Here is a 13,999-nt window from a genome sequence, read left to right as displayed (position 1 = left end):
TTGTATTTTGAATTTGTTTTTTAGAAATACTTGCCAATAAACATTGGGGAAAAAACAAGAGACATACTCAGATCTCATTACTCCCACAGCCCTGAATGCACTAATACACTATGTGTAAATGCTTGTAGCATAATTCATATGCATATTTGATATGTATTATCTAAGAGAAGGAATGTGTTTTGTTTCTCTGTTTTCTTCTGTGTGAATTGCTAGAGGTTGGTTGATTGTTTTTTAACATATGGAAGTGTTTGGTACCAATCTGGGGAGGGCTCTAATATAGAGATTAACTTCATGTTTTCTCCAAGAACCTTGGTTAGAACCTGGATTTTGGTATTATGGAGAGCCACAAATTCACTATCTGGATTAACTGAAGATACTAGTTTCACTGGTTCTTGGGCTAAGGCTGAATATACTATCTAAATTATAGTCGATTTACACTGAACTGTATGCAGAGAAGCAATTTTGTCTAGCTGAGTGAACACTGTATTGGATTCAAAAGACATGTCTACCTCTGCTGCTGACCTGTTAGATGACACTGGGCATGCCGTTCCACATCTCTGTGGTTCAGTTTTCTAGATGTAAAATTGAACTAAAGATAAATTAAGTTTCAGTGCAAAAATATTATTTTTCTCTGCATGAGAGCATACATGCATGAAAAGGAATTGAGAGTACACCCAAAATAATGATTTTATTTTTAGTGGATAGTTGTATATGTGAAACCAAAACCAGATAAACTTGAAAGCTCTTTGTAAGTAAATGAAAGTACTTCATTTTAATAATACGTTCCTTTCTCAATATAATTTGATACAAATGAGCATATTTAAGAATATCTTCTACCTGAAACTTAAGGGTTTTTTTCCTGTGCAGATGGTCTTTTAGTAACTGCTGTTCTGGTATTTAGGAAGTAGAGATTGGCTTGGCTATGTCGTTCCCTCTGAATCTTTGGAAACGTGTTCTGTAGTTTTATTAATATAAAATGACTGTCTCCATTCCATCCACTTTTTCAGCTAACTGCAACAAACATAATGGCAGCACCCATGGGTTTGTAAATCTATGCCACCTTAATCAACTTATTTTTTGATGGCTCTTTTTTTTTTTTTTTTTCGAACTTACTCTTCTTGAAGTAACAATATACTTTTGATGAAGGTACCACAAAATCTGATGTACTTGCACCATATGATGCGAAGCTAATATGTATTAGTTCACAACTATTAGGATCTAATTCAGGAGATACAAAATAATATCACATAAGGGTGATCCATTAATGAAAGTGATTACTCGCCTGTCATATTGCCTAATTTCTCTGGGTTTTTCCATATTTTCCAGAACTGTAATATGGTACCATAAAATTATTTGTTTAGATTAATTGAACTCACGGTGGGGTTGGATTTGATATAATTTTATTCAGATTTGCACTGAAATATGTTTAAAGTATCAATGGATTGTTATTTTTAATTATAAGAAAATTCCCTGAAGAAGAATAAGTTATAATAAGTTATAATAACATTATCTTCTCCAAGGCAAAAGGCCAGAAAAACCTGGAGTTGTTCTGATTTCTTCCTACGAGCCCTTCCCCAATGTTGATGTTGGAGTACATTTTTATATGCATGATTTTGTAACCACTGGCAGAATTAAAAATAAGTATGGTAATCTAAAAGACATAAATTATCTAATGTTTAAACTTCAAAACAAAATCTTATTCAGTATATCCTAATTTGTTTTTATTAATAAGGAAATTCTCAGCTCTCTACAATGTGTGCAGGAGCTGCTTCAGCGAATAACCCAAACGAATGTTAGAATGGAAAGTGAATTAAATGCACTGAAAGAAGAATATCAGGTCAGATTCTTCTTGATTAGACAAGCTACTATCTGTTATGTATTTTTTAAGTCCGGGGCTGTTAAAGACATCTGTATGCTTTTCAGAACTTTTGACCTCACTTCCATTGCTCCCTCAGCTCCTTAACTGTCAGCATGAACCTTGAAACACAGTCTATGGTTTCCCTTTTTTAGTTCCCCCCCTAAAGTAAATCATGGTTGCCATTCTTACCAGCCATTTCTGGAGGGTAAAACCAGAACATGGGGGTAGCTTTCAAGTATTTTGAAATCAAATGATTTTATGACTTTTGTTTCTTACAATTTTCATGTAGGTATATATTTATTTTCTGGAAAACACTTGAAATTTCAGATCTTCGTAGACAGCGCTCATCCGCAATGTCATTAGAGCAGAGGGCCTAAAAAAAAGCATATCTGTAGCCATTTCTGGTGTTGTATTTATGCAAGAGGTGGTAAGTAGCCACGGAGGAAAGCATGGAGTTGCAGCATCCCTCAGTTCCTCTATGAGCATGTTCAAGTGGCTCAGAACAGTTTAGACTCTAAATTACACAAGCAGTCAGATTGGCTCACAGTGCACTGAAGATTAAGGTCATATCTGTTCCAGTCAGATGTGCCATGCAGAGTTCAGGAACAACCGTTAATTGCACTATTAATAATTATTACCTACTATTTGTCTATACATAACCACAACTATTCCATTTTTTGCTTGGCCTGTGAGGCCAAGGTTTTGAACTAGGATCTCAGATAATGTCAAATTAAACTTCCTGTGTGCATGTATACTTTTGTTTCTAAGTAAATGCTTCTATGCTAAATTGAAATTCGATTCACTTCACGTAAGCCTTTAGTCTTTTAATAGGTGTAAGCAGTTTGTCTTCTGCCACAATATAAATACATGAATTTTGCATTTTGATGAAACAAGTAAGGTTAAAGCTGAGTTATGTTCTCCATCAGAAACCAGCTAAAATTTCACTAGGAATTTTGAAAGTACCTGCTTTGTAGTGCTTGATAAAGTTGCAGTGACTGGAAGACAGAGGAGTCACTGATTTCAGATGTTTCGGTTCCTGTATATTAGTTCAGTGTTGGATTTTCGTGACTTAAAATGCTTTGATCTCAGAGTACTCTAGAATCAAGGAGATGCATCTCAACCTGGAGAACAGTCCCACCAGTTCATTATGAATCTTCAGAGTTCTCAAGTTCCTTTTTTATATATTGGCTCTTTTAAAAAAAGAATAATAATAAAATGACAAAGCACAGTTAAATGGGGAAAGGCTTGTGTTTTTCTTAGCACATTTGAAACTTTTAACCAAGATTAACTTAACAGTCCTTGGCTGTAAAATTGCCTGAAGTAGCATGATTTTCTGTAACCTCTGTTATTTATATGTTTGGTCCAGTGAAACAGCTGGATTACTTGCTATTCATACAATACTGGTTTTTGTTAAAGTAAGACCTTAACAAGCATTCTATTTTTTAAGATAACTGAAATTACTTTGTAAATTAAACCAGAAGCTTGAGATCATTTAATTGGTATATAACTTTACTGGTGATGACTTTCATAATGCAGGGGGTGCTTTGTGTCTGGATTATTGAATAGTGGATGTATTCTAAAAGTACTTTTTCTGATAGTATGTCTGAGCTATTTTTTCCCATCTGAGGTAAAGTTTATAGTATGCCATAAAGCTCCAGCTAAAACTGAATGATATCTGTGAATCTTATCTTTGGATTCCACATAAATGTCTACAAGTATAAGAACAGTGTAGCTTGTTCTCCTGTTGTTAAAGTATGAATTGAGTACAAGTTCCTGTTTTGCAGCCTGTACAGGCCAACAATTGATTTCTAATTTGCAATAATACTAACTCTGATTGGAGAGCCTGCTTTGATTTGGGTCCTGTTTATACTAGACATTGGGAAGCTATTAATGTTTTCTGTTTTTCTAACTTCAGGACAAACTATTTCTAGTCATCAAAGCTTCAGTGTAGTCTTCAAAGCTAGTTTCTTGCAGGCACAAGTACTTTAGATGAAATTGGTGTTGTGAGACATGCATCACTAATAAGAGGCTCTTGTTTCAACCTTTGAAAGCTCTGTGGACTATATGAGGACTCCTCAATACTTAGTTTGAAGTAAATATTCCTTCTTAGTCTTCACTGTGGCGCATAAGATCAGCTAGGATTTGATCTCAGTTGAGTTTTGTGAGAGCATTCTGTGTATTCTCAAAACCAAGATGTTCTCACTTGAGAATGGGAGTTAAAGGGTAACGTATATGCACATATGAGTGATAAGCTTTCAAGAGATTACATCTGGAAACATGAAAGCAGCTAGATATTTTAATAATGTGCTTTTTTGTAAATCAAATATACGCATAAAGTACAGCAATTGTGTTAAACAGCATGATGTAAATACAATGTTATACTAGAAGTACATGTTATGTGTTCTTGTTCTTTCCATATTAACTCATGGGGTTATTTTGATTTGTCAAAAATGCCTGTCTTTTTTTAAACAGTAGTCATAAAATAGTGTTGCTTTTTACTACTTGTTTGGCTGACAGTTTGATACAATTACTAGGATATTCCCCAAAATGAGAGAACATTAACTGTTTATTTTGCAGTGTCATTTTTTTTAAAGCAACAAATGGAACTTATAAAATAGGGAGCTGAATATATAACTTGAAGGGTCTACCCACTTTCCTGCCAATTTGAGAGTTATTGCTTTCATCTTTCTTGATTCTAGAACCACAATATGATGAATGGAGTCTGAAGGTCATGCATTATTCCTATGCTCTGTCCTACGTACCTGTCAAATTTGTGGACCTTGCTCATCAAGAAAAAGAGCTTCTTCAGAATAATAGAAAAATGAAAGGAGTGATTGTACAGTCCCATGGAAATATTTTTATTCTTATACTCACAAAAAAAATTACTGCTTATTTTGGGCTTGAGATGACAGTATACTTAAACTTGTAAGGTCACATTCAAGAAGGATCATACTGTCCTTTCTCATTCTGTCTATGCATATGTAGTGCTAGGATACCAATGTCCTTAAAAGTTCAGAAAAACATGTTATAATTCTTTAACGGATGACAGAATACTTGAGAATGCCAGGAATTCGGGTATTCCCCTCTCTGTACAATTGGCTTTAACAGAATGTCAGTTATATTCACCTGCTACGCCTGATCTTTTTTCCCCAAGAGCTATGCTGTGAGTAACTATTATATTCCATCTCGAAGGAGGTTGCGTTTGAGACACAAGTAAAAGAATCCTTGGAGTTAGAGCAGGTTTATCAAAGACGGGAGGTCTTGGACTCCTAGTTTATAAAAATGTATGAAAGGTGCTACATCAGAGTGCAATTTTTCAGATAATGTTTTGTTGAATTGTCATATCTTTTTAATTATATAATTTGTCAGAGAAGATTCATTGTATTCTTAGGCACAACTTTTTCCATGTGTATAAAAATGCGAGGTAGTCTGAATTTTCCTAGTGTCATACCTGTAAAATACATTTGTGTTAATAGTGTAGCTAAATTAACATAGGCGTTTTAAAATTGATGCTAAGTGAATCAAGAAGTAGACTAATTTTTAGTTAAAAGATTAAGTAAAAAGGAATTGCTTTTGAGTATTGCCTCCATATCTTAACCGTTTTCAAGTGGACTTTCAAAGCAGCTCAGCACAGTCAGACATATGTAGCTGGTCCTATAGCTACATGTGTTAAAGTTATGTTTACATTATCAAATATATTTGTGTCATCTATATAGTAGATAATGGATGCAGTAAGTCCTTTATCTTCCATATTGTTTGCTATAAAAATGTGATAGGTTAAAAATTCCAACAGTACTGAGATGTGTGTGAAGTTGCTCTTGATTTATGCAAGACTGCTTTGATTTAGCACAGTAAGACTGAGTAAACCCAAAAATGTTGCAAGTACAATTATTATAGTATAAAAGATAATATTACTGTTATTTTAATGCACTCCTATTTCAGTGATGTAATAAAAATAAATTAAAGGATAATCAGATGTATACTTCATGATCCAATAGATATATTTTAGAATTTAAAGTTTATGCAGTTTATATAGATAGGTTAATAAACAATTTAGGATAGAAAAACTGCTCAGAAAACTAAACATAGTTTCTTTGGGTATCCAGTAGTTTTTGCTTTAAGCACAATGGGTCTAGATTGTGCTACATTTCACATTTCTCATCTCTGGACTTTATATTACTTTTCAGCACATTAAAACTTATGCAGTGAAACTGAATAATGGCAAGTGTTTTTATACCCTTTTATAGCCATTTCTTTTTTCATAACCTCCCCCTGTTTCCTGTTAGCTAAACTATAAGCACCTTTCTGTTAATTTATGAAAATTATTGTTGAGATAGCACATTATCACTGATCTGTATGGCACTTCCAGCATGTTAGAAGCAAAGGTCCAAGCAACATAAAACACATCAAAATTCATTAATGTGGTATTGATTATTTTTTGGATAATTAATTTTATTGCAGACCCTTGAAAGAGATAATGAGCTGCAAAGGGAGAAGGCAAAGGAAAATGAAGAAAAGTTCCTTAATCTTCAGAATGAGCATGAGAAAGCACTAAGAACTTGGAAAAAAGATGTAGGTTTATTAAATAAAACGTTAGAATATTAAAAGGTTTTTGAAATAGTCATCAAGTGTTTCGCATAATTCCTAAAAGCCAAGAAAATATTGCAGAAATAATACAATAAAACCAACCAATTTATTTTACAGTAATGCAGACTCTTCTAAAAAAGAATATTTTTAAAAGGTAGATTTAAGAGAAATGTTGACTTCTGTGCTCTAAAAGGTCAGTGCACTTCCTGCAGCTCTATAAAGCAAGAGCCAGCATATTAGGTGTTGCCTTGAATTTAGGACTTAAAAATATTCCAGAATTACACACTTGCCATTACTAGACATGAAAGCTGATTTAGTTTTTAATTTACATTGAATTTTATGTATTTTTCAGGAAATTTGCAATTTTTTACACAACTTATTCAGAGAATACCAGCATTTCTAGGCTGCACTCTTGTACCCTGAAAAAAACTATCAGTAAATTGTCATATACTAAAAAAATGAATGTATACACACATAGACAGAAGTGACACAGACTAAAGGTACTTCTGAAGGGCCATATACCCAGAAAAAGAAAAAAAAAAAAACCAACACCTACCTCAGACTGAATCAGGTAGAGATACTGAAGGCATGCATTAAAGCAGAGGTCCGGATTTGACAGGAATTATTCAACATGGGCTGTGGGGGATAAGAAAAGGTAAAAGACTCGGTGAATTCACTTCTGTGTACACCTAAACAATAATTTGTCTTCAATGTTTGCTGTTCTTTCTACTGCTTCATTATTTTTAAAGAATACTTTAGTAATTATTTAATACAAAATAATTAGCTAAATATTGTAGATGTAAAAGTTGTCTGGAATAAATGCGTGTTTACAAGTACTTCTTCAATAAGACAAGAGCTGTTTACTGTGTGGAAACCAGACTCTAAGCAGCATTTCTTTAACAGTCTGCCCTTTTTATTTCTCTGTAATTGGCACCTCCTGCCAAAATGGTTTTGAATTTGGTTGGTAGATTCTTAGGGAGGCTGTGAGAAAATAATGCAAAATTGTCCTTGTAATCCTGTTGTCTAAGGCTAACTCTCTTGAGTGCATCCACTATGGAGATGACTGCAACCATGAGACTACAAAATAGTTGATGTTCTGATGCTCACTACCTGAGAAGATTTGATCTCCCCGATTCCGAGGAGAGTCTTACACCATAGTTTCGTGTATAGACACGGGAATTGGCCCTGCTTATTTGTCAGGAATGTTTGCAACTATTCTTTAGAAGATAATTTCTTTTTTTTTTTTTTCTCTCCTTATTTCTGCTGTGGCCAACTAGAAATCTGGTCCCTTAATATCTTAAAGTATAGCTTCATCATGGATAATGTTAACGTTATACACTGCTCTGGAAATATTTGCCAGCTAAATGAGGGTATTTCTGTAAAATTGCCCTTCTGTTCTTTTTACAACTTATATTTTTGACCATCCTTTTTGTTATAAATATAAAAATTTGTTATGTGCTTGCCAAAGAAGCATTGGACACTTAAGGCTGTTTACAGAAGTGAAGTGCCAAAAGAAATTATTTGCTGTTGTAGTTTCTTGACAGTGTAGGTAGAGAATGACTGTTGACTAGCATGTTTATCTTTGAGCCAAAAAAGGAAGAAGCTAAAAATACGAATCTCACTTTTTTGAGCATTGCTTCTTGAAGTAAATGGTGGGAAAAAAAAAAAAAAAAGAAAAAAACAAACAAACAAAAAACAACAATTAATAAAAGGTATTGGTTTGAATGAAAGAGCACAAAATTATCTGACTTTGTACAAAGAAATTCCTTAGCATCTATACTTTCTTTTAAGGATTTACTTTCATTTGCTAAGCTGTTGATACCCCTGTAAAATACTGGTTTACATATTTGAACATGCAGATCTGTGTTTGTGTCCTCTGTGTACCCTCAATTATTATAGGAGGATAACATGAGAAGAGAAATGGACGCTATTAAAAATGAGCTGAATTCCCTCAAAGGAGTTCATAGGCATCCTGAAGATTATCATCCTCCTCAGGGAAATCGGCATTCTGAGCAAGTGGAAAATCCACAGGTAAGTGTCTCCAATAGCTGCATTACTTTCAATTTCTTGTAAAAAGTATTAAAGAATGAGACACATGACAGTTTTTCTAATCTGGCTGTCATGTCCACTGATCTTCCTTTGACATTGGCTAAACCTAAAAATTTATCTGATGTAATCAATGATCCAAGATCCCATTAAAACTTACTGTACCCAGAGAATATTTCCCTTTCATGCGAAAGGGTGCTTATATGATAGAAACTTGAGATGTTACCTCATTAATAAATTTATACATAATAGATAGCAGTTATCTTAAATAATCTATCTTTATTAAATCCTATTTCACAAATATAGTTTGCATGGGTGTTTCTCAAATACTGTGACACACCCATTGACTTCATATGTATATGAGTTCCCTGGAAGTGTGGAGGTAACTCCATTTCTATTCAGAGGAACCAATTTCAGCTTCCCTAACATGGGACAGATCAGATTTGTTTTATAAACATATAGATTATCTAAGGTTGTCAGTTTTAGTTAAAAAAAAAAAAAAAAAATATCTTTATTTCACTTAGTGTCTTTGAGAATCATCAAAGGCATAGCAAGCTCAACAAATAATGCATTGCAGGAGGTAAAAGACTTTTATGCAGCGCAGGTTGAACTAGAAGTGAGCTCTCATTGCTGGGTGAATCAAATCCATGTTCGGCTCTAAATTCAGAGCACATATAAGAAGTCAACAAGCGGTTAAGCACATGAAGATGGTCTTTGGGAGCAAAAGGAAAAGCATGTAGCCCTGCAGATACGTGTTATCCCTTACTTAAACTGGATAGCAAATTTATATTCCAGTCTTTAAGATGGAAAAAATGGGAAGAGTCATAAGCAGTAAGAAGAACTTTCCCTGTGCATTCAGTATATTCTGTTGTTCAATTGAGTATTGGTTATATCATTTTTTTCCATTAGTTTTTACATCCAAATAACGAATTATGCTTCAGAGAAGGGAAAACTCATTTTACATGTATATGACTTTGCTTTCAGTGTTAGGAAGACACTAGGACTGTAAAGACATTATGTTTTTTGAACTAGTCTATGAATTATCAGTAAAATGACAAACTGTAATAATATTTTAGAATTTGGAAGAACTTAAAATCAGTTTCTTCACAATGCATGTATGTACGTTTATAGCTCAAAAACATACATATACACATATATGAATATGTGGTGTGACTGGATGGATAGATGAGGGAGGAGCGGTAGATGTGGTCTACCTTGACTTCAGCAAGGTGTTTGACACGGTCTCCCACAGCATCCTCATAGGTAAGCTTAGGAATAGTGGGTTAGATGAATGGACAGTAAGGTGGATAGAAAACTGGCTGCAAGACAGAGCTCAGAGGGTTGTGGTTAGGGGCGCAGAGTCTAGTTGGAGGTCAGTGACGAGTGGTGTTCCCCAGGGGTCATGGGTCCAGTCCTGTTCAATATATTCATCAACGACTTGGATGAGGGGGTAGAGTGCACCCTCAGCAAGTTTGCTGATGATACAAAACTGGGAGAGGTGGCTGACACACCAGAAGGCTGTGCTGTCATACAGACCTGGACAGGCTGGAGAGTTGGGCGGAGAGGAGTCTTACGAAATTCAATAAGGGCAAGTATAGGGTGCTGCACCTGGGGAGGAATAACCCCATCAGCAGTACAGGTTGGGGGCTGACCTGCTGGAGAGCAGCTCTGTAGAAAGAGACCTGGGAGTCCTGGTGGACAACAGGATGACCATGAGCCAGCAATGTGCCCTTGTGGCCAAGAAGGCCAATGGCATCCTGGGGTGCATCAAGAAGAGTGTGGCCAGCAGGTGAAGGGAGGTCATCCTCCCCCTCTACTCTGCCTTGGTGAGGCTGCACCTGGAGTACTGTGTCCAGTTCTGGGCTCCCCAGCTCAAGAAGGACAGGGAACTGCTGGAGAGGGTGCAGCATAGGGCTACCAAGATGATTAGGGGACTGGAACACCTCTCTTATGAAGAAAGACTGAGGGAATTGGGTCTCTTTAGTCTGGAAAAAAAATGGTTGAGGGGGGACCTGATCAATGCTTATAAATACTTAAAGGGTGGGTGCCAGGAGGATGGGGCCAGGCTCTTTTCGGTGGTGCCCAGTGACAGGACAAGAGGTAACGGGCACAAACTTGAGTATAGGAAGTTCCACCTAAACATCAGGAGGAACTTCTTTACCTTGAGGGTGGTAGAGCACAGGAGCAGGCTGCCCAGAGAGGTGGTGGAGTGTCCATCTCTGGAGACATTCAAAACCTGCCTGGACGTGTTCCTGTGCAACCTGCTCTAAGGTGGCCCTGCTCTGGCACGGGGTTTGGACTAGATGATCTCCAGAGGTCCCTTCCAACCCTATGGTTCTATGGTATATACAGACATAACTGCTGGGATGTGCTTAATAACACAATGGAAGTTAGACTTGAAATGAGCACTAATCATGCCAAAGCAGCATGAAGTATAATGCAAATTGTGTAACATTTAAAAATCATTATTTCTTTGAATGAAAGGAAATATGAATTAGACTTCAGATGCAGAATCAATGCACAAAATCACTCATTCATGACAAACAGTACTTGTGCTTACTAAGATAACCTAATGTGTTTGAAGGTAGATAAGCTTAAAGCATACACCCATAAATGCAAAAAAAAAAAATCTGAAATGTCTTCTAAATATGTATCTTATGCTATCTTATGGCAAATTGCCATACCACCTTGTGTTGTATGATTGTAAGACTTCAAAAGCTAGGCAGGTTAGGCTGAGTCAAATCTCCAGTGGAACACTGCCAAGAAATTACAGGAGCTGCAGCAGATCATATTGATTGTTCCAATTTGTGGAATTTCACTTTGTATCGGTAATGAGTCAGTGTCTAGTAAAACATAAAAGTGCAAGGTGTTTGCTATGATTTACATCCAAGTGTTGCAAGGAAATATGCATATATTTATTTTTACACATAGTGCAATCTGAAATCCCTGTGATTATTTGTGGGGCATAAAATTTAGAATGTATGTAAACTTCATACCGATCACCTGTGGAATAGTAATTAAACAAAAGCCTGTTTTAAAAGAAAGGTACAATGTCAGACCTTATTGCAGACTCAAATTGCAATTCAGTTTAACTTTACCATGCTTCACATTTATTTTAATATCATTTGTAATACAGCTGTGTACCATTAGAGAATAGGGCTGCACCTAGTGATGGGTTATTGTAATTCTTTTATGTGTAGATGTACAGGGAGATCTGGCTTTGAGGTTTTGAATTTCACAGTATGAAATATTCTGTTGAGGGAAAGGTCATCTTTTGTAGATGTATGTTGCTTAGTTAGATTTTACTAAATCACAGAGAAAAATCAAAATCTGGGTCTGATAGTTTTGATATGTGGGCATTTTAGTTTATGCGTCTTGGACCCATTTTTGAAGGGCTGAGCAGCTATTTGAAGTTAATGGGAACTAGATTTATTCGACCCATCTGAAAATCTGGGAAAGGAATCATGTAACTGTTCTCCCTTTCTAAAAACACTTTATCACGTTTGTTTCAGATGGATTCAGCAGTTCAGCCCATACCAACAAATGTGGTAAGTTGCACCGTAGTAGCTGTTTTATATCTGTACAAAAGAGTAACATGCACGGTTATATTGTGTTTGGTGTTTCTGTCTAAAGAAACAGCTCCCAGAAGCAAGAGTTTATAAAAGAATTACATATTTCATGAAAGAAAAAGGAAATTTGTCTTATTTGTAAAGAAAAGCTTGAAAATGTAATGCCAAGGCTGTATATAGCCAAGAAGCAAAATTAACTAATTAAAAACTTAAAAAACAAAAAAGATGTAATATTTATGATTTCCAAATCAGAATGACAGGGAAGATGATGATAAAACATGAGGAAAAGAGAAAGAAATGTCAATTGAAACTTCAAATTGAAGGTGGAGTATTTGGCAGAGGAAAACTATTTTTAAGACCTTACTCCATTCACCATGACTCCTCCCTCCCCCAAATCAGCAAAGCTGGGAGCATCAGGATGTTTGTGTGACCTGTAGAAACTTGTTTCCTGCAGATTTGTATTCCACATCATCTACTTTGCCACCATTGCAATAATCCCATTTTTGACCAGTGTTGTCTATGCACCTCCCTACATTTTGCAATATATTCTGTCCTCCCCCCATATCCGATGCCCAGCCACAGCACTTGTAACTCCCTCCCACATTCCAGCCTTCCTTTTGCAACACCTCCAGTCACCCAAGTATCTCCAGCTTTTTCTCACATCTTTTGTAGACTAAGCAATACCCCTGCTCCCTCCCACATCTACCTACTTTTATGTCCTATCTGTAGGGCAAGAGCCAGCATGTGCTCCTGCCTTCAGCTGCCAAACAGCTGATGATGATAAAGGATGCATCTACTTTTCTTTTTTTTTTTTTTTTTTTTGTGGTTTTATTAGGGTGTTTCTTCACTATTCAGCTCCCAGTTTTCACAGAACTTTATCGAATGCAACTTTCAAAAATGAAGACAAATACAGCTGCAGTAGTAGACCAGTGACTTAAAGTTTAAGTAGACACATCTTTCAGGCTTCTACTCCTGTTCAATTTTACTCAAATTGAGGTTAAAAAGCCATCTGGGAGGGAATGAGGAACTGACTAACTGGAATTGCAAATTCATAAGCCTTACTTGCCTATGAAACGAAGTTAAAAATCTTAGGTAGTTTGTTAGAGGGAAAAAAAGTGTTTGTGCGTATGCACATGTGTTTGAGTGTAATTAGTAATCATGCAGGTTTTTTTTCTGCATGATATTACTGAGCAGTTCACTGATGTAGCCGCAGACAGAGGGAGTGATCCAGTCAGGACATATACAACACATATTCCTTCCTCTGAGAAATTCTCTCAATCTGTGAAACTTTTTCTCTGTGGGCTGTAATATAGCAGTCTCTAATTTCCTTCCTACTCTTCTAGGGTATTAGTCTGCTTTTTTTCTCCATTTACATTAACTTTGTATACTTCAGGTGAATGGTCTTTGTTTTCCACCAGAATTGCAAAAATAATTTTAAATCTAAGCCCTGAACTTTAAATCTAATCAGTAGTAAATTATTAAAATATGTATAATCTTTTGTTCCTTCTGACACCAGAGTGGTCAAGAACACTCAAAAGACAGTGAAATACAGGCTACTGAGAAAGAAAATGAACGCGTGCAGTCTATAATAAGAAAAGACTGTAGCTTTGGACATGAAGAAGAAACTGAATTAAAAAATGCAATGGACTACTCTTTAAGCATTGAGGAATTACAGATACAACAAGGTAATAATATTACATGGATAATAGAGAAAAGTGGTATTGTTGAAGAAAGGATAAATGCTTACAGATGCAGTATATGACAAGAGAGTGCTTGTTTTTGTACTAACAACAGTAAAATTCTTGGTGTCAGTAGTGTTAATCTATGATAAATCCACAAAGCTCTGAATGAAAGCACAGTACTTGCACTGGCTGCCCTGAGACGTTAAAATCCAAGTGCTGTAACACCTCAAGCTGTTGCAATACTCTCTCTGCGTGTC

At 35.8% G+C, this 13,999-nt stretch overlaps 1 protein-coding gene across 1 annotated transcript in view; it reads left to right on the top strand.

Annotated features, from left to right (window-relative positions):
• Positions 1-13,999, top strand: part of CCDC73 (coiled-coil domain containing 73) — a gene marked incomplete at both ends in the record, with an annotated part of 57,714 nt that overhangs the window by 34,911 nt on the left and 8,804 nt on the right. Inside the window, 5 exons of the mRNA XM_082485049.1 lie at positions 1,733-1,837; positions 6,320-6,430; positions 8,345-8,476; positions 12,004-12,039; positions 13,577-13,745. Coding sequence (XP_082341175.1) covers positions 1,733-1,837; positions 6,320-6,430; positions 8,345-8,476; positions 12,004-12,039; positions 13,577-13,745 — 553 coding nt within the window. The remainder of the gene's footprint in view (positions 1-1,732; positions 1,838-6,319; positions 6,431-8,344; positions 8,477-12,003; positions 12,040-13,576; positions 13,746-13,999) is intronic.

Source organism: Vanellus vanellus (assembly GCF_965231255.1).
Source record: "Vanellus vanellus genome assembly, chromosome: 6".
Classification (NCBI taxonomy): domain Eukaryota; kingdom Metazoa; phylum Chordata; class Aves; order Charadriiformes; family Charadriidae; genus Vanellus; species Vanellus vanellus.
Note: the sequence above shows the minus strand (reverse complement) of the source record. Positions and strands in the feature narration are given on the sequence as shown.